Below are 19,494 nucleotides of genomic sequence, written 5' to 3' on the forward strand. Positions count from 1 at the left end.
ACTGGATAAACATTTACTCGAAGATTTTATTGACATAAATCAATATTTCATACATCTTCAAAGTATATTCCTTATTCATCCAACTAGAAAATAAAATCGGATCTTCTGAATATTTCAGCCATCAATATTGCGTACCCTACAACCATTCTACTGCTCCTAATATAAAGATGACTTGTGGTAAACCCTTAGCATTATCAAACAAAACGATAGAAAACAATGGCAAATAATATGCAGCTATCTTTCCTAAACGAGATCAAACCGCACAAGACTGCTTGGCGCATTCAAGTTAAGATCCTCCATTCATGGAGATTCTTCATGAAAGATGTTGGTGAATCAATGGAACTCATCCTAAGTGATGCACATGTAAGTTAATGTATTTTTTATTTAATATATAGCAATAGAAACAAAATAATCGGAATTGTTTTTGTAGGGAACAAAGATCCATGCCTCATGTAAGAAAGCCTACATGGCTGACTTGGCCAAGCATGTTCGTGTTGGTGCGTGGAGAAACATTGATCATTTCTTTGCAGCAAAGCTGTGTATGGAGTCCAATCGAGTCTATAAGCAAAGCTGTGTATGGAGATGTAATTTCTTTGCAGCAGAATAAAGAGCCTAAGTTTTTTCAAGAAAGAGCAATACTCTGTCCAACTAACGAAGATGTGGAAAAAATTAATCAGCACATGTTGGATAAGCTTCATGGTGTGTTAATTATTTATGGTTATAATTTTAAATGTTTATAAAATGGTAAAGATTAAATATACTGATTTATTTTATTGTATTTTTCAGGTGAGGAAAAGATCTACTTGAGCTCTGATTCTATAGATCCTTCAGATAAATTTTCGGTTAATGACCAAGCTCTGACTCCTGATTTTTTAAATAAAATCAAAGTTTCCGGACTACCAAATCATAGTCTTCGTTTGAAAGTTGGTTGTCCTGTGATGTTGTTAAGAAACATTGATCCAGCTGGCGGGTTAATGAATGGGACTAGACTTCAAATAACAGAGCTGTATGATCACATTATCAAGGCGAAAGTTATAACCGGAGACAAGGTTGGTCGAACTGTTCTTCTTCCTAGACTTGCTATTACACCATCTGACAAGAAGTTACCTTTTAAGATGAAGAGGAGGCAACTTCCCATTGCTGTGGCGTTTGCCATTACAATTAATAAGAGTCAGGGCCAGTCACTCTCAGAAGTTGGTATTTTTCTACCTAGGCCTGTGTTTTCACATGGACAACTATATGTTGCTATCTCTAGAGTTACGTCTAAAAGAGGGTTGAAGATATTGATCGTAGACGATCAAGGCAAGCCGCAGAGACAGACAGTTAATGTTGTTTACAAAGAGATTTTCCAGAATCTCTGATTTTCTATTATGTGTGTTTTTTTATTTTTCTATCACTATCCAATTGTCGCATACAAAGTTTGTTTTTTATCTAATGTGTGAAACATTTTTTATGTTCAATCAAAGCATTCAAACATTGCATTTACATCAAAACAACTTCCGGTTTATTGCCTATCTACCGATAAAGTGACATACTATTGTCTACAGTTTATATAAATTGATCACTCAACTTACTTTTCTTTACGAGATAACATGTGATTGGTATTGGTGAATTCCCCTTTGCTTTTTGTATCTGCTCTCATTGGGTGTTTCTTGGAAGAACCTATGAGTGTATTTAAATAAAAGTTTTGTATCTTTTAGGAAGGTTCGGAGATGATATAATTAGTAAAGTTTTTTAAAAGTATTAAGTATCACAGCTGATGATTCATGTAAACGTTTTGTTCTTATCTGCTATTTATGTGAGAGAACTGTCGAGGATGTGCTTCTGAGAGCTTCAGTGAGATATAAGCGAACTGAAATCGGTCTTCAGCTTCCATCTACCATCTTTGGTCCTCTCCAGGATGGCTCCTGTAATTTTCATCTTATTTACAAAACCGATCCCTGAAAATGTAAAGATAAGCACTATAAGATAACGATATACACAGAATATCTAAATTGGGGGAAGCAAATCGAAAATCCTGTGATAAAAGACAGTAGATTCGAAAATTGTTGTACAGAATAAAAAAATAATTTCGCATCACATGTATCACAGCTGCTGATTAATCTAAACGTTTTGTACTTATCTTCTACATTGTCGAGATGATGTTGCAGAAAATTGTAAAAGTGTTCATGGTAAAACAAAATTATATTAATTGATTTTAATTAATTAATGGCAACAGAAATGTCAAGATATTATTCAAAGTTGAAGGTTTACCTTCTCATATTTGCTTCTTCTCCTACAGCATATACAAAGTGAACTTTTTAAGCGAAATTGCATTTAAATTGATAATCAACAATCATTATATCATGTTACTTACTTTTGTATCATTTGGAGAAGTCAACCATTGCAGGACCCATCAGTTCTTTCTGGAGATGACCAAAGTGAAAGAACAGCAGTTCGTTTTGAAGGCACAAACATATTGGAAGAGAAAATTATAAGATTGAGGCATTATACATTTTTCAATATTGAAGGAGGAGATGTCAATGGGGTATCTTCTGCCCGAAAGTACCTGATGTATAGGAATATGGGAGAGAACAGTTCAGGATGGACTTCTGAGAGCATCAGTGATATTTATGCACACAGCCAAGCACTGAATTAGAGTTGGATAGACTTGTGAGAGCTTCAGCTTGCAGTTACTGTCTTTGGTCCTGTCCAGGATGGCTCCTGTAAATTACATCTTTTTTACAAAACCGGATCAATGAAAATGAAAAGAGAAGCCCTTTAAGACAACGATATATACAGAATAAAAGACAGTAGATTCGAATATTGTTGTACAGAAAAAAAAATAATATAGCAAAACACTGATTTAATAATGGATAAGAACTTTACATGTTTTTTCGGAGCTCTCTTGATATCCTCTTCGAACACATCACAGAGAAATAACAATGGAACAGAGTCTGTACATTTGAAAGTAACGTTAGGCAACTTACATCTTTTAAGTTATTGTAAACTCAGCAAATTTCTATTTATACTCCAATTTTTAAAAGTTCTCTATCAAACGACAAATAAAAAACGAATAGTTTTGTACAGTTCATAAAAAAATGTTTAAAACTGATGTTAGAAGAAGTAATCTTAACATGTTTTGTCGGTTTTATCTTTATTTCGTCTTCGAAGACAGAAACTTATTCAAATCTATTGTTACCAGAACTCGAAAATTTCATCCACACAAAACCTACAAGTTTTTGCATGTTTGATCTTGAATTTTCGAAATATATCTAATTGAATGAAGGAATAAGGATGACAAGATTCACCTGTGTAGATCGGAGAAGAACCAGTCGATCAGATCACCGTGGAAAGTTAATCGCCATCGGGATTTTCTTTTTTCGATTTATTTCTGAAAAGAAAGGAAAGTTATCACATTCAGTCTGAAGTCAGCAACGTCTTTAAAACGAATGGGCTTGGGCCGATTTCACACATCATAAATTTACAAATATATTAAAGCAAAAGCCCATGTAAAATAAATTTGTTTATTATTATGTTTACAAAATAAAGCACCTACAATATTTTATTTTTACATTCTTTTTCTTTTCAAGTTTAATCAATTTTTTTATATTTTTAGTTACATTTTCAAAATATGTAATTTAATATACACAAAAAAAAATTAAGTTTGATTGTCCTCACGTATATTTCCATTTCCTTATCTAACATGTTGAAGCCAAAATATTTCCTAACTTAAAGACATTCCGATTAATCGCGTTAGATTGACTATGAACATACAAATTTTTTATTGTCAATGTAACGTATTTTAAAGCGTCCCTTCATAATCACGGTTCTGTTTTAAAGTTTATGTGCGTACACTAGATCTCATAAAACTTTTGAAATGAAAGAAAATTATAATTACGGATATAAATCCTTACAGAACTTTGTTTACAAAAAAAAAATTACGGAGACAAACCCGCGCTTTCTAAGCGCGGGTCAAAATCTAGTACATCTTTAATCTTTTTGTCCAATTCTCCTTTTGTACCTATGTGGCTATGTCAAACCAGAAAACGTGTCATTGTCACTATATACGGACAAAAAATGTTTAGAATAACAAAAAATTAAAATGGTAAACGCAAGACACGAAAGGTTGAAAAAAAAAAACAAAGCAAATGGAATATAGATCGAGATCTCTTCATATACTGGTAAGTTTGTATACAGATATGACCTGCCCGTACCGTCTTAACCAATATAATAACCCCTGGAGAAATATGGAAAATGGACCTTTTCGATTGTAAGTAAACTAGTTTACTTAATTATAGACCTTTTTGGTAATTTAAAAGATACAAATTGAGCCTTTAAAATAACACTAAATTTTTTGTAGACCCATGGACCCATGGCAAATGCCTAGGTTGCCATACCCAAGAGCCGGCACTGCTGCCCGGCGCTGCGCGCCTGCTAGATATGACCTGACCGGCGCTGCGCGCCTACTGACTCACTTCCACAGATCTACTCTTATCATCACCACATGCACTCGATACGTGGCGTATCCATAATATATACTTTGATCTATATACACAGTTTTTTTTTATAAACAAAAATGTGTTTTCATCTCTTTTGCCGGAAACTTAAACATTGTAAATAACAATTCCCATTGTAAATTAAACCCCGATGGCTATGCCAACTGGACGTTGATTATATACACAGCTTTTGCAACTAGCATTCTAGCAAACCCATACAGCTATATAAAATAATTGGTTATATAGCATGGTAAGGGTGTATATTTAAACATTATTAAAATCGGCATGTAAAACGTCGGGTCCATCCTGTATATAGATCACATTGCCTTACACAACCTCTCACATTGAACATTTAATTGAATAATACAAAAAAACTGGTTGCAATCAATCGTTTACAACAAAATATAATGATGCACCATGCATGGACTAGTGTTATTAAATCTAAACGCATGACATGTCTTTAGGTTGTAATAGGTATGTATGTGACCAAATTTTATGTTTGAGATCTAAAAGCACCTCCATCGCTAAGATGGAAAAAAGGTTCTAATGAAAAGAAACATGTTTAGAAAGAGATAGGTTCTCGTTTGATATCTTTTTAAGATTCTCATCTCTCAATAATTTAACTTTAAAAAAAAAATCAGTTACGTAATAAAATTATGTAAACCCTATCAAAATGGTAATCCACATGTGATCGATCTAGTTGTACCTACATACATACAAATACAACTATGCGACATTCTAGCATCATGTGTGTATAAGTGTATGTAAAGACATCAACACATATAACAAACCTCTCTCAGCCTCACATCCCCTACAAGTTTTCTACATCCACTTCCACAGCAAAAAAAAGAACACACACACACATCTATAGATATGGATCTTGAGTTATTACACGATCTGTGCAAATTCAATATCCCATCAACCATTAAGATCCGATCCAAAACCTCTAGAAACAACAACGATGGTGATGATGAGCACAATGGCTTTAGCTGCAGCACACCCACATCTCAAGAACACAAGATTCCCTCCGTTCTTGATTCTCCACCTCCCCCGCCAAGAAAACCTCGTACACTGCCGTCAAAACCGTCGGCTACGGCGGCTATGATGACCAGATCGTGTAAAAGGAAGCTCTTAGTGTCGACTTGTGAGATTATCATGAACCCGGAAGAGATTGACCGTTTCTTCACATCTGTTTATAGTGACACATCGACCACGGCGAAACGGCGGAGACGTTATCCTCATACTGCACGAAGATGAGCCTTTAATTAGCTCAAGATTTACATTTTACAATTTTACAGTTGATATATTGTCATATAGTATAAGGTTGAAATACTTTTACTTTTTATAAAATGGATGGATAGCTTTTCTAGAACCGCATATTAATTTCGTATGGAGGGGTCGATGCTGTAAATTCTATAAATAAAAAATTAATTCCAATTGCCAAGTTTTCTAGATATTTATGTCTTATATAAGCGACAAGATCGACTTCTTTATCATCCAGCGTCATGGAAACAAAGAAGTATTGCTTCATGACTTATATACGTACATGTGGTACATTTTCGTGTAAATACGAAATTATTGCATTTATGCAACCAGCTAAGGAAATTCAATGAACCAATTTTCTTGATAAAAAAGATGAAACAAATTTTATACTCTGCTATAGTTCTTTATGAAGCCTGAGATGCTATTTCTTTTTATTTTCATACAGATTTGTATATTTTTGTAAGCTATTGTACACATTTGTCATATTTTTGAATATTACATAGGTAGATTATTATTATTATTTGGTTATAACGGTGCGCTTCCACGAACTGAATTCAGTTGAACAAGATACAAATAATCTTAAGTTATGCAAAATGTCATTCTCATTTACTAGTATATATATTGTTAATGATACCAGCAAATTATGTTATCAAAAGTGCTATTAGTGTTTAAAAGTATCTAATTTGGTAGGTGTATCAGTTACGTGTCCAACGTTGTGAAAGCAACAACGCAGAGATAATGAAGCCTTAAACTATGCAAATATCTATTTTGAATTTTACAAAAAAATATATCTATTTTGAAGTAATGTAAAAAAAACGTGCACATGTATAATTTCAGTTATATTTATATCAATTTTTGTCCAGAAAGTCATATATATGCTTGTTTCTGACATTATGACCAGCTGGTGGAGCGACGGACGCAGTTTTGGGATCAGTGGAAACTGAAATTAATTTTTGTATACTATAGAAGATATTCTAAAGATTTCAAAGTTTGAAGTTGATACTCATCGATTAATTCTTACGATCCCTAAACGTTGTATTTAGAAAAGTTATAAAAATTGCAGTTGTTATGAAATTTGAAAATATTAAAAATACAGTGATCATTTTTATTTCACTTGTTATGTTAGCATGCATTTTGATATAACAGAATAAAAAAAACAAATTGTTGTCCAAAAAAGATTACTCACACCATACCAACAAAATTAAATATAGAGTAATTATATGGCCATGTGACAAAAATGGAATTAATGTTCTTATTTATTAGACCAATAAAATTGAATGGGAAATTAAATAGAGTAAAAATATGGTTCGTCGTAGGAGCCATGACTACGCAACCAACAAGTAAATTGTCTTTTGAACATAAGCTACTCTCCTACTTCTTCATGATTTGAGTTATTCTGTTGTTCAATAGGAAAACTTAAGTACTAATACACAAAAGTAGAACATAACTCTTTTAACTGATCATCACCGTTTGATCTTCAGGAAATTATCTGTGAGAGGAAAGTTGTTAAGCTTTGCCGTTTGTGCATATACAGAATCAGTATTTCATGAATATAATTAATATTGCAGACACCTTTTGACTAACCAAACGTTGCAGCTCAGACTGCATAGCCATTACAAGTCTCTAAAGTCCTCTGCATATGACTCATTCCTTGCTGAAGTCTTGTCATTGTCTCCACTCAAGTCGTTCATTATCTCCCATTCCTATTCACCAGCATCAACTACATACACCATTTTTTATGATAACAGAGCACCAGAAGCAAAGAGCCGATAAGAGAATCAAGAAAGCCTGAAACTTTTGGGCTTACAAATTCAGGCCTATTCCCATCAGATTGTCTTAGTATTATCTGCACTCTGACCTTCTTACTAGTACAGTTCAGACTCCCGGTTCCTCCTCTCATGGGCTATATAGCTTTGTCCATTTAAGAGCCAGAAAGTTTTAAATTAAACTTGACAGAAAGGCTTAGTGTTGTTTGAAGTTTTATACAGTGGTCTTGACTGAAAATATCAGATTAGATGATAGATAATATATGAAAACGGAGCAACCTGAAAATGTTATCTAACCTTAAAATGTTACAACAGCCATTCCACATGGTTCACAATCCCATCTGCTGAAGCTAAAATTCGAAGAAGAAGAAGAAACCTAGAGAGATATGGTTATTAGAGCATTGCTTGTCCCTTGTCGCTGTTCATCTTCTTCAGCTCATCGTTCTCATCGCGCAATGCATCGATCCTGGACTGGAGAATACTGATCATAGCCTCTGCACTCATCATCTCGAGCTTGAAAGTCTCTCTCTCGACAGACATCTCGTGAATCTCCTTCTTGAGATCGTTAAGCTCCTCTTCGTTTGATGGAAGTGAAGTAGGAGGAGAAGCTATCGTGTTTTCTTTCTTCTCGGAGATGTCCATGAGAGAGAACTCGAGCAATGCAGAGATGGCGGTGCTGGTGGCAGCAGCGGCAGACGATGGGATTAAGGTTGTTGCTGTGGAAGAAGAGTGGTCCTGTGTGGTGGTCCTGCTTGAGTCTTTGCTGTTGGATTCGTTTTGGCGTCTGCGTTTGTATTGGAGGAGAGGTGACGGAGCGCATGCAGGAGGAGGACGTTCATCTACTTCTGCGTTCTCGCGTTTGAGTGCTTTCTCATCTTCATCACAATGGTTGTTGTTGCTGTTGTTGTTCTCCTGCGGCTTGAGGGCATTATCAAGCTGCTGATTCTGATGGTTAACTTCTATATCCATTGGAGTCACCTCTCTTGGTGGCTCGTTGATGTTAATAAGCTCCTTGCTTTCTGACTGGTACAGACAAATTACAAAGTTATTATGAACCCAATAAGGCGCGCACACACACAAAAGATCTGAAACTTGCACTTAGTAACATTCAAGTAGTAAGAGTTGTTCATAAATAAACTAGTCAAGTTCAAATAAACTCACTCAGACCAAAAGACCCACTTTTCAACACATAGCTTTTGCATATAGGAAGTACAAAACCTGGTCCATCTGGTGGTTTCCATTGGGTAATGGTAACGGCTCTGCCCTGACTACTCCTGGAATCAGAGCTACACCATCATCAGCCCATTCCTCTTCCATGAACGGTGCGTATCTGTTCCCACATGGCGGTCCAATGTTATTCTTGTGGAACACTTTGACCAACACATATGCATCTTGCTGCACACTCAAGACAAATAATGGAGTTCAGGGACCAAGTTAACTTTAGGATTCTTTTGGAGACAGTATCAGATATATAAAAACTAATACCACCAAGTTTCCGTTGCTTTCGGTTTCATAGTCCAAAAGGCGATACTCGTGCATGACCCAATTGGTGCGGAGCCCATCTGGGGCACGTCCGCTGTGGAAAACGAGCGTCTTTTTCATACCGAGAAGCTGAACGTCGCGGCGGATTTCTCTGTCTCTGCCAGTTGCTTTCCAGTAGCCTATGTTAGTGGATCGGTTCATCCTAGCGCCGTTTCCGTACTTCTTGTCTAATGCGCAGTAGAAGAACCATTCTTGGTCCCTTGTCTTTAACCTCGAGAACACTGGAAACACACACAACACAACACAACACAGAAGAAGAGATAAATCAAAACCACAATAAGCTTGAGATACTTAGACAAGCAACAAGAAACTTTCATGTCCTGAAACAGAAGCAAACCAAAGAGGAAGCACAAGCTTGGCAAGAAAGCCATAAGGAATCAGAAATACACAAGGGGCTAATGTGGAAACACAGCTCAAAACTTAAGATAACCCAAATACAGAGAACACCAAACTTCATTCCCTGGAAGACAAGCAAAAAACTAACGTGGAAGCAAGCACCAGTTATAGCAAAAGAACTCCTTAAGGAATCATAAATACACAAGGCGAAGAACTAAAAACCGGACTTAATAACCTACTCAAACTCAAAACTTTCAAGTAACCAAACACATAACAACAACTACAAACTTCATTCCCTGCAACACAAGCAAACAAAACTTAAGCACAAGATATTTAAAAAAAAAAAGAATTTTTCCTAATTAAAAGTCGACAAGATGAAAACTATTTGCACAGTGTTACAACCTAAACATAGCAAAAAAAGACAAATCTGCATCGATATTTCCCCAGAAAATGAATCAGAGTCCATAAAGCTTATCTCTTTTCCCAGAATTGAGTTACCCAAAAGAAGCCATGGCCACCCAAATCAGAAGCAACAAAGAGAGAGAGAGAGAGAGAGAGAGAGGGGAAAGCCCCATCGAACCTGCTAAGTCCCAAGGCTCGTACTTGTAGATATCCGCATCCCCAATCGCATCGAAACGTACGGGTTTACCCAGAACCTTTCGCTTCAAGTAATAGCTCACTAGCTCCTCGTCCGTCGGGTGAAATCGGAAGCCGGGAGCAAGCGCCGTCGCCGCTACAGCAGCAGTACTAAGCGGCGCAGTCGCTGATGACGACGGCGAGGACTCAACAGCAGCCACAGAATCGGGACCCATCGAAGCCAAAAAAAAGAACCAAACTTTGTTACTTGTAAACCTCTCACGAACACACAAAAAGGAAGTTGGCAAGTGGGTTTTCGATTTGATGGAGAAGAAACCCAAAGAGAGAAGGGGCTGAAGATTAAAAGGTACCTTCAATTGCAAGAAATTTTAGGCTACAAAACAAGTTTGTTGTTTTCGGATTGCGATTTACAATTTTGCTTTCCTCTCTCTCTCTCTCTCTTTTAAAGTGTGTCCGGTAATTAAAAACCCCTACCAGTCAAAATGTTACTGGGTAGGTTTTGTCGTATTGTCTAGAAAAATTAAATCAAACACTGACGTGTCAGAAAAGAAAAAATCCAGATAATTAGGAGCATCAACACATACAATCAAAAAGAGTACAATATAAAATCATTTCCAAATATTTAGAAAATGTACTAATGATGAACTATAACTTGATAAAGAGTAGAAGGTAGCCGGAAGCTTGTAGATTAAAAGAGTTCTTGACTCAAAAGACTAGATGATAATATATGACAATGTAGAAACATCATAAAGAGACCTAGCAAAGTTCTCAATCCATCTGAAGAAGCTATTACATAAGATAACTCCTACTAATATTAGGGGAGATTAAAACAAGCTAAAAACGCAAAGAAGAAGAAACCTAGAGCGATGGTTATTAGAGCACTTCTTTGGTGCTGCTGTTCTTCTTCAGCTCATCGTTCTCCTGGCGCAGTGCATCGATCCTCGATTGGAGAATACTGATCATAGCCTCTGCACCCATCATCTCAAGCTTGAAAGTTTTTCTCTCATCAGACATCTTCTCAATCTCCTTCTGGAGATCATTGAGCTTCTCCTTAAGCGTTGTAGCTTCCTTGTGAGGACGTACTGTCTGCTGCGCGTTTTCTTTCTTCTTGGAGATACCCATGAGGGAGAACTCGAGCAATGCAGAGATGGCGCTGTTGGTAGCAGCAGCAGCAGCAGGAGACGATGAGATTAAGGTTGGTGTGTTGTCGACGGTTGTTGTTGTGGACGAGCAGTAATCCTCTCGGGTCCTGCTTGAGTCGTTGTTGTCGCTAGACTCGTTTTGGCGTCTGCGTTTGTATTGGACGAGAGGTAACGGAGCTTCTTTGTTGAGAACGCATACAGCAGGAGGACGCTCACCTTCATCACAATGGTTACTGTTGTTGTTATTCTCCTGCGGCTTGACGGCATTCTCATGATGGTTAAGTTCGATATCCATTGGCGCAGGCTCTCTTGGTGGCTCGTTGATGTTAATGAGGTCCTTGCTTGCTGACTGGATTTCCTACCACAAATTAAGTTATGTAGATGACTCAAAAAAATATTTGAAAGCAAATATGCACTGATCAACTATGTGAGTTCATATATTCCAAAAACGAAGACTCATAAAGATCTTGTGATCAGCATGATTTAGGATAAATTATGATAAATATATAAGGTTAAGTTCTACAGGAGTTGATAACAAACTCAGTGAAACAGGAATTAGAGAAACTTCACTTCATCATACAGCTTTTGCACACATCATATATAGAGTAGCTTCTTGGTTATGAAGCAAGTACAAACCTGGTCCATGTGGTTGTTTCCATTGGCTACTGGTACCGGCTCTGCCTTGACACTAACGTTTACTCCTGGAATCAGAGCTACTCCATCACCGGCCCATTCCTCTTCCATGAACGGCGCATATCTGTTCCCACTTGGAGGCCCAATGTTATTCTTGTGGAAGATTCTGCACAGCACATATGCATCTTGCTGCCATATCCAAAACAAAGAATTGAGATAAGATAGGATCCCTTTGGACAGTATCAGATATTAAATTATAAGGGAAAAACTATACCACCGAGTTTCCATTGTTTTCAGTTTCACAGTCCACAAGGCGATACTCGTGCATGACCCAATTGGTCCGGAGCCCATCTGGGGCACGCCCGCTGTGGAAAACGAGTGTCTTTTTCATACCGAGCAACTGAACGTCACTGCGGATTTCTCTGTCTTTTCCGGTGGCTTTCCAGTAGCCTAAGTTGGTGGCTCGGTTCATCCTAGCACCGTTGCCGTACTTCTTATCTAACGCGCAATAGAAGTACCATTCCTGGTCCCTTGTCTTCAGCCAAGAGAACGCTGAAACACACACCCGAAGAAAAAATCAAGCCAGAGATAATAACACTAAACTTTAGATACCAAGACTCGCATCAACAAACTTCATGTCCTGAAACACAAGCAAACCAATGCGGAAGCCAAAAAATCCGCAAGAGGATCCTTAACGAATCTTAAATACATTACACCAGAAGAGACAAACAAAATGAAACCGGACATAATAGCACTAAAACTCAAAACTTTATATAACCAAATAAACATAGAACAACAAACTTCACTTCCTGAAACACTAGCAAACTAACACAGAACAACAAACAATTATTTCCTGTAACACAAGCAAACAAAACTGAAGCACAAGATGGTAAGAAACTCCTGAATCTGAAAAAAAAAAACAAGACTTTTCATAGTGTTACAGCCTAAACATAGCAAAAGGCAAACATTTACCGAAAATGAATCGAAGCCCACAAAAAAAGGCTAAACCTTTCTCCAGAATTGAGTAAGAAGACGTAACTTGGAAGAAGCCCAGAACACTAAAAAATCCCAAATCAGAAAAGCAACACATTCACACAGAAAAACCCTAAATCACACAAAGAGAAACCGAGCGAACCTGCTAAATCCCAAGGCTCATGCTTGTAGATATCCACATCCCCAATCGCATCGAACCGTACGGGCTTACCCAGGACCTTCCGCTTCAAGTAGTAACTCACTAGCTCATCGTCGGTCGGATGAAATCGAAACCCAGGAGCAAGCGCCGTCGCCACCGCAGTAGCAGTGGCCGTCGCCGTCGGCGGAGAAGACACGGCAGTAACTGATTCGCGACCCATTGAAGGAAAAGACCGTACTTTTGTTTGTTTACTAGGGTTTGTTTCTTCTAAAATCTCTGTTTCCCCCAAAACCTGAACAGGGAGACAAGTTGAAACATTATTGGGATTTTTGATTTAAAAGAGCGTAAAAGGTAACTTCAATTGCAAGAAATTTGTCTCTTTTCGACGGCTATTTCGGATTTCGGATTCCGATTTTGATTTTTCATTCAATTCCAGATTTCTCATTTTCCCATTTACTTTTTTTCCTTTTGCAGTAAACCCTACAAAACACGGCATGTTTTTGTCGTTTTGTGAAGGAATCACTGTCGTTTTAGACGAAAGTTGTTTTTTTCTACGATCAAAGATTTTTTTTTAAAAAAAAATTAATCCAAAAATAAATTGAATCTCACTTTTATACTAGGTGCATTTTATATTTCTCTAGCCAGGACACGTATTTTATATTGTCCCATTTAAGTTTACCACATTAGGGTAAAACTAATTTTCTCTAACTTTGACATTTATCTCTTTTGTGAGGTTAATCAAGTTAAGAAGTTAATGAGAGAATAGAAGGTAAACACACACAAAAAGGATTAATTGAGAGGTACGTTTGCGTGCAGAAGGATGCTTTACCAATAAGGCAAGCTAAAGGTAGAGAAGACTTGGTCCACACGAATCATCATCTTCCCCCATTTTCTCTTACAGATAAACTAGTTGTGCTTAATGCTTATCTTTTAAAAATGATACGACAACATCGCCATCAAAGTATTGAGAGTATAGTTTACTATGGAGAGCACAGAAACCAAAACCAGTGTCAGTATAACATATTTACAGTGCAGAAGATCAACAAACAAAAACCAAAAACTAAAAGCTTAGAACACCTTGCAAGCAACCTTCTTCTCTTATCCACCTCTTTGTTCATAGAAGAAGGACTAGACTTGGGACGTATACATAGCCACAAAGGAATCCAAGCTTGAGTTCCAAGGAAAGGCACATACACACATGTCGTGATCACCAATCATACAGGAAAAGTCATTAAAGACTACATAAAAAAATCAACAAGTCTACAAGCTTGAGTTCCTCGTCGTTACAAACTACTGGTTACTAAACAGTCGTTACCAAAACTGTGGTTACTAAACCGGTTCATTTGCTTTATTCACCCAAGAGATTCAAAAAAAAGAAGAAGAAGATTTCATGTTTTTGGTTCCGTTGAATCTTTAGCTGGTTCGCTTGTTTTATTCAGTCAACGAGGTTAAATGATTTTACCAAAAAGAAAAAAAGTTAAAGAATCACAGAGAGGGGAAATCATAGTTCCTCGTCGTTACTACGTACAAAAACGAATGGTTACTAAACCGGTTGGTTTGCTTCATTCAATTAATAAGGTAAACCGGTTCATGTTCTTGGTTCGTTTCGGTTGAATCTGTTATTAACTGTTATAACGGTAAAAGAACCATATATTGTTTAGTCGTTTCCTTCTTATTAGTTCTTACCCAAGAATCTCTGATACGACTCGAATCTTTCTCAGAGCGCTCTCATGGCTTCGTGGTCGTTGTCCCTGATGCCACCGGAGATAATACAAGAAATCTTCTACAAAACCCCGGCGGAAGCTCTCGTCCGATCAAAACCGACCTGCAAGGAATGGTACGCTCTCATCACCGACGGAAGTTTCACCAAAGAACACTTCCAACGCTCCCAAGAACACTTCATAAGAATCTTTGATGATACGGTCACAATCATGGATCCAGTGACAGGAACGAGCTCAGTTTCACCAGTCCCAAACGAGTTACTACGACATCCATTTAAGGTCGATACTTTGGCTTACACGTTCATGGTTCACTGCGATGGATTCATGCTGGTTGAGTGTAATATGTGGAAGTACAGAGACGACGGATCAAGACACACCAACCTCGCGCTTTGGAACCCTGTTTTGAGAAACCTCAGATGGATCGAGCCCTCACGAAGTATCACGACCTCTGACTACCACGGGATTGGATACGACAAGAACCAGCCTAGCGATGGTTACAAGATCTTGAGGTTTGCTAGTCGCCCTTGGGAGATTGAGCATCACGAAGATGAACCGGAGGTTGAGATTTATGAGTGCAAGACGTGTTCTTGGAGAACCCTTGATGTCGAGCTTGATAATGTAGGTATCATGCGTAAATGTGTGGCTGTGATGGGTAACATGTATTGGATTGCTTGTAGAGTTGAAGAAGATGATGAAGAAGAAGTGTTCATTCGCTGTTTCGATTTCTCAGATGAAACGTTCAAGGACATATGCTTCTGTCCAACCTCTAATTATGTTAATAGTCACCTAGCTTTTTTCGACGGAGATAGCTTGTCGTTGCTACAACAAGACCAAGCATCGAAGAAGATCCAAGTGTGGGTTTCAAGCAAGTTTGGTGATGGTGATGTCTCGTTTAGCAAATATTTCAGCTTGTCCGGTTCGGTTCTTCCGGCGTTATGGGTCCACGAAAATGCGGCTAGTCCTGTGTACTGCTTTGTGAAACCGAAGAGTGTCATCGTCTGGTGCGTGGGAGTTGAAGGAGAAGGTGATAAGGTTTGTTCTTGCTGTACTCTGTACGAGATTGATGAGGATGGGGTGAAGAGTAAACGGGAGACAGAACGAAGCTACGTGCGTGACTTGTATCGCGCCTTCGTTTGTGGCTATGTCTACGTTCCAAGTTTGATCCCTCTTCCATGGGTAAGAGATTAGGGTTTTGTTTCTTGTTCTATAAGCTTTCCTTTTGCTCTTTGTACGTTGATCTTCTGTCCATGTACATATCGAAAGCGACTATGGTGCTATGCAGATGTTACTGAAAATGACGTACGCTGTTTTTGGTTTTTGTATTACAATCTTGACAAAGTTTCAGGTCATGGTGCACCGTTGAATCATGTTGTGTACAGTCTTTACTCTTTAGTCCTGTTTGCTGGTTCAACGAAATTTTGATACATAATGGCAAAAATGGGATTACTCTATTGATTGTACCATTAGATATAAACTCACGTATATGATCGTTTTCGATTTGGTTAGGAGTATTTTACTGTCTTCAAAACATAAATCGTACAAACTCAAAAGAGGATTAAGCTAGGAATAATTAGGCCCATGTCTAAACTTAATCTATATCTAACTAAACTTTTAACTAAATCACCAAACCGACCTTAGCTCAGTTGGTAGAGCGGAAGACTGTAGTGGGTTATCCCAAAGAAATCTTTAGGTCGCTGGTTCGATTCCGGCAGGTCGGAACTTTTTTTTCCTCTCTATCTGTGTGGGACCCACAGCCAACCAGCTTTTGCTTCCCATTCATCTCGCGTGCGTAACCGTTGATTAACCAATCCCCAGACGTTATCTACGACTACGCGTAATAGATCATTATTCACTATTTCTTGAAAATCACAGATTAGCCCAAAAATTTATCCGATTTGTCTAGAAGATCCATTTTTAATTAAACGTCAAGACGTCATCCACGTGTTACTGTTACAAATCAATCACTTCACACAGATTGGCCCCAAAAATCTCGGACACGTCCAGAAGATCCTTTTTAGATATTTTTCTGCCACGTGTACTTTCTCCTCCCCTCGTATACAAACAATCTCAAAAGCAGTTGAGAAGAAAAAAACAAACGAAAATGGAGAAACTAACTTTCCTCTTGCCCATCGTCGTCCTCATCGCTTCTGCATATCCATCTTCTTCCTTTCACCTGAACGATCGGAGCTTCGAGATATCGAACTTGCCTTCATCGCGCGCGGAGAAGCTGATCCGAGAGCTGAACCTTTTTCCGAAGCTTGACTTGAACGTGATCGATGTCGGCGATTCGACTCTCACTTCTTCAGCGGAGGAAGTGCCTTCGATTGTTGAACGGAACTTCAGATTCCCGAGTATTGTATCCGATGGTGGAGATACCGTCGAAGATTTAGGTCATCATGCCGGCTATTTCAAGCTCCCGAAATCTCAGGGCGCAAGGTTAAATCTAATCCTAGCGTTTTGTTGTTTATAAGCTTATTCATACTGGTTCATGTACGTATGGTGATTTGCAGCTAGCTGTTGACTAGGTTTATTGTCGATCTGGAGATTGTTGCTAATAATAGGAATCTCGATTTAAATGATTGATTGGTGGGTTGTTTAGGATGTTTTACTTCTTCTTCGAGTCACGCAAGAAGAAGGATGATGCGCCTGTTGTGATTTGGTTGACCGGAGGGCCTGGATGTAGCAGTGAATTGGCTATGTTCTATGAGAACGGTCCTTTCACGATTGATAAGAATATGTCTCTTGCTTGGAATGAGTATGGATGGGATCAGGTATTATGATGATCCTTGTAAATTATTTCTATGGTTCTTATTACTGTTCTTAGTTTTTTTGCTCATGAATGTTGATTGAGAATTTATATCTTGCAGGCTTCCAATCTACTGTATGTTGACCAGCCTGTTGGGACTGGTTTCAGCTATACCACTGACAAAAGTGATATCCGTCACGATGAAACTGGAGTCAGTGATGATCTGTATGATTTTCTGCAGGTCTGGCACTAGATTTCCTGTTGAGTTCCTTTTTTTTCTTATGAACTTTGTTGAATATAGAACTTCCTTCAAAGCTTTGGCTTGAAAGAAAGCTTTAACAAGATATTGATTATGTTTCCTCATGTTGCTTCAGGCGTTCTTTGCGGAGCACCCTAAGCTTGCAAACAACGATTTTTACATAACTGGGGAGTCGTATGCTGGGCATTACATTCCGGCATTTGCTGCCCGTGTCCATAAAGGAAACAAGGCTAATGAGGGAATTCATGTTAACCTTAAGGCATGTGACTGTTTCTTTTCTTTCTTTTTTTAAAAATTCTTAAGGTGTTAATGTAGGGGTTGGTACTTACGAGAATAGTCTTGCAGGGATTCGCCATTGGAAATGGGCTTACAGATCCTGCAATCCAATACCCAGCCTATCCTGACTATGCGCTGGATATGGGTTTGATTACGCAAGCAGAGCATGATCGTTTAGAAAAGATTGTCCCACTGTGCGAACTATCCATTAAGCTTTGTGGTACTTCCCTCCTTCTTTCATTATCAAGTTTTTTTTCTTTGAAATTGCTCCATGTGTTTTGATGGATCCTGAATCCTTGCTTTTTTTTTGGTTTGTTTGGGGGCTTTCAGGAACTGATGGAACAACTTCTTGTTTGGCGTCATATCTTGTTTGCAACACCTTGTTCACTGGTATAATGAAACATGCTGGTGGAATAAACGTAAGCCCAAAACTATTGACTTTCATTTGTTAATTGGATTTCCAGATAGTATTGTTTCAACATCCTGTGGATTAAATGAGACCTTAGATAAACCATTGCTAAGAGAAGACATCACTTGTATAAAAGTAGTTCTGTTCTTTCTGTATTTAAAGTAGTGAAATGATAACTTACGCACTTCTTGTGTAGCATTACGACATCAGGAAGAAGTGCGAAGGGAGTTTGTGCTATGACTTCTCAAACATGGAGAAATTCTTGAATCTGCAATCGGTGAGGAAGTCGCTTGGTGTTGGGGACATAGAGTTTGTCTCGTGTAGTACTAGTGTCTATCAGGCAATGCTACAAGACTGGATGAGGAATCTCGAGGTTGGGATTCCCACGCTCTTGGAAGATGGAATCAACCTTCTTGTGTACGCAGGAGAATATGATCTCATCTGCAACTGGCTCGGTGAGTTCCAAAAACATAACATAATCAAATCCAGACTTGAAAATAAATGAAATAGATGGGTGAACAGAACAAAATCAACTTAACTAGTAAAAACAGAATTGTTAATGCATCTCTGGCATTAGAATAAAATGATCTCCGTACATGATATTGCAAAAACATATGGACAATGATAACTTGCATTTGGAGCAGGTAACTCGAGGTGGGTGAATGCAATGGAGTGGTCAGGGAAAGAGAACTTTAAGGCGAGTAAGGAAGTTCCCTTTGTGGTTGATGGGAAAGAAGCTGGCAAGTTGAAGAGTTATGGAAAACTCAGTTTCCTCAAGGTCAGGCTCTTTCTTACATAAAACCAGAGTCTTTCTTCTGTTCTACTGATTGTCCCTTTATAGCGAAAGACAAAAGAGGTCTTGATGATATATAAAATAAACAGGTGCACGATGCGGGACACATGGTTCCAATGGACCAGCCAAAAGCTGCGTTGGAAATGTTGAAGGGATGGATGGAGAATTCACTTAGTGGTGGAGATGCTGTAACCACTAGTACTACTGCAGATGGAGAGGATCTGGTTGCTCAGATTTGATCCCATCTTATTTTTACATTGCAGAAACATCCATATAGCAGCAACCAAAGAAACAATGTGGACTGTGTTTATGTAAACACTTGATATTTACTTCTGTAACTTGATTACAATGTTTTACGACATAATTTGATTCCAATTTGGCATTGAAATCACATCAAACCG

The 19,494-nt window shown here is 38.1% G+C and overlaps 6 protein-coding genes, 1 long non-coding RNA gene and 1 other non-coding gene across 10 annotated transcripts; 5 read left to right on the forward strand and 3 right to left on the reverse strand.

The window, feature by feature from the left end:
- The first annotated feature begins 216 nt into the window (after window positions 1-216).
- LOC130495014 (uncharacterized) lies at window positions 217-1,361 on the forward strand. The gene is made up of 4 exons (XM_056985903.1): window positions 217-363; window positions 431-487; window positions 600-699; window positions 787-1,361. Exons 1-4 carry the CDS (start codon window positions 217-219, stop codon window positions 1,359-1,361), a joined length of 879 nt encoding a protein of 292 aa, XP_056841883.1.
- An 890-nt stretch (window positions 1,362-2,251) lies between these two features.
- Window positions 2,252-3,376, reverse strand: LOC108860922 (uncharacterized). Its single transcript, XR_008946191.1, has 5 exons — window positions 3,291-3,376; window positions 2,869-2,936; window positions 2,549-2,716; window positions 2,357-2,405; window positions 2,252-2,275 (listed from the first exon to the last, which is right to left on the reverse strand). It is a non-coding gene; the product is annotated as an uncharacterized LOC108860922 (long non-coding RNA).
- Window positions 3,377-5,211: 1,835 nt separating this feature from the next.
- Window positions 5,212-5,917, forward strand: LOC108859540 (cyclin-dependent protein kinase inhibitor SMR1). The gene has a single exon (XM_018633445.2). It carries the CDS (start codon window positions 5,352-5,354, stop codon window positions 5,733-5,735), a length of 384 nt encoding a protein of 127 aa, XP_018488947.1. The 5' UTR covers window positions 5,212-5,351; the 3' UTR covers window positions 5,736-5,917.
- A 1,817-nt stretch (window positions 5,918-7,734) lies between these two features.
- LOC108863055 (NAC domain containing protein 50) lies at window positions 7,735-10,546 on the reverse strand. 2 transcript variants are annotated; one of them, XM_057011376.1, is made up of 5 exons: window positions 10,333-10,440; window positions 9,966-10,220; window positions 8,993-9,270; window positions 8,726-8,902; window positions 7,735-8,530 (listed from the first exon to the last, which is right to left on the reverse strand). In XM_057011376.1, exons 2-5 carry the CDS (start codon window positions 10,195-10,197, stop codon window positions 7,901-7,903), a joined length of 1,317 nt encoding a protein of 438 aa, XP_056867356.1. In that variant the 5' UTR covers window positions 10,198-10,220; window positions 10,333-10,440; the 3' UTR covers window positions 7,735-7,900. The 2 variants fall into 2 exon arrangements, with proteins under 2 accessions (XP_056867356.1, XP_018492855.1); XM_018637353.2 differs by having other exon boundaries at window positions 9,966-10,546.
- A 106-nt stretch (window positions 10,547-10,652) lies between these two features.
- On the reverse strand, window positions 10,653-13,343 carry LOC108863056 (NAC domain containing protein 52). 2 transcript variants are annotated; one of them, XM_018637356.2, is made up of 4 exons: window positions 12,893-13,343; window positions 12,032-12,309; window positions 11,761-11,946; window positions 10,653-11,473 (listed from the first exon to the last, which is right to left on the reverse strand). In XM_018637356.2, the coding sequence occupies exons 1-4, from the start codon at window positions 13,107-13,109 to the stop codon at window positions 10,856-10,858; spliced, it is 1,299 nt and encodes a 432-aa protein (XP_018492858.1). In that variant the 5' UTR covers window positions 13,110-13,343; the 3' UTR covers window positions 10,653-10,855. The 2 variants fall into 2 exon arrangements, with proteins under 2 accessions (XP_018492858.1, XP_018492857.1); XM_018637355.2 differs by having other exon boundaries at window positions 10,653-11,482.
- Window positions 13,344-14,564: 1,221 nt separating this feature from the next.
- LOC108860683 (putative F-box only protein 15) lies at window positions 14,565-15,938 on the forward strand. Its single transcript, XM_018634541.2, has one exon. It carries the CDS (start codon window positions 14,620-14,622, stop codon window positions 15,796-15,798), a length of 1,179 nt encoding a protein of 392 aa, XP_018490043.1. The 5' UTR covers window positions 14,565-14,619; the 3' UTR covers window positions 15,799-15,938.
- A 300-nt stretch (window positions 15,939-16,238) lies between these two features.
- TRNAY-GUA (transfer RNA tyrosine (anticodon GUA)) lies at window positions 16,239-16,328 on the forward strand. Its single transcript is given in 2 exon segments — window positions 16,239-16,275; window positions 16,293-16,328. It is a non-coding gene; the product is annotated as a tRNA-Tyr (tRNA).
- Window positions 16,329-16,679: 351 nt separating this feature from the next.
- LOC108861891 (serine carboxypeptidase-like 49) lies at window positions 16,680-19,475 on the forward strand. The gene is made up of 9 exons (XM_018635870.2): window positions 16,680-17,046; window positions 17,210-17,381; window positions 17,478-17,597; window positions 17,731-17,874; window positions 17,961-18,111; window positions 18,222-18,310; window positions 18,497-18,755; window positions 18,945-19,078; window positions 19,183-19,475. Exons 1-9 carry the CDS (start codon window positions 16,712-16,714, stop codon window positions 19,330-19,332), a joined length of 1,554 nt encoding a protein of 517 aa, XP_018491372.1. The 5' UTR covers window positions 16,680-16,711; the 3' UTR covers window positions 19,333-19,475.
- Window positions 19,476-19,494: the final 19 nt, after the last annotated feature.

The sequence above is a fragment of the Raphanus sativus genome, chromosome 5 (assembly GCF_000801105.2).
Source record: "Raphanus sativus cultivar WK10039 chromosome 5, ASM80110v3, whole genome shotgun sequence".
NCBI lineage: Eukaryota > Viridiplantae > Streptophyta > Magnoliopsida > Brassicales > Brassicaceae > Raphanus > Raphanus sativus.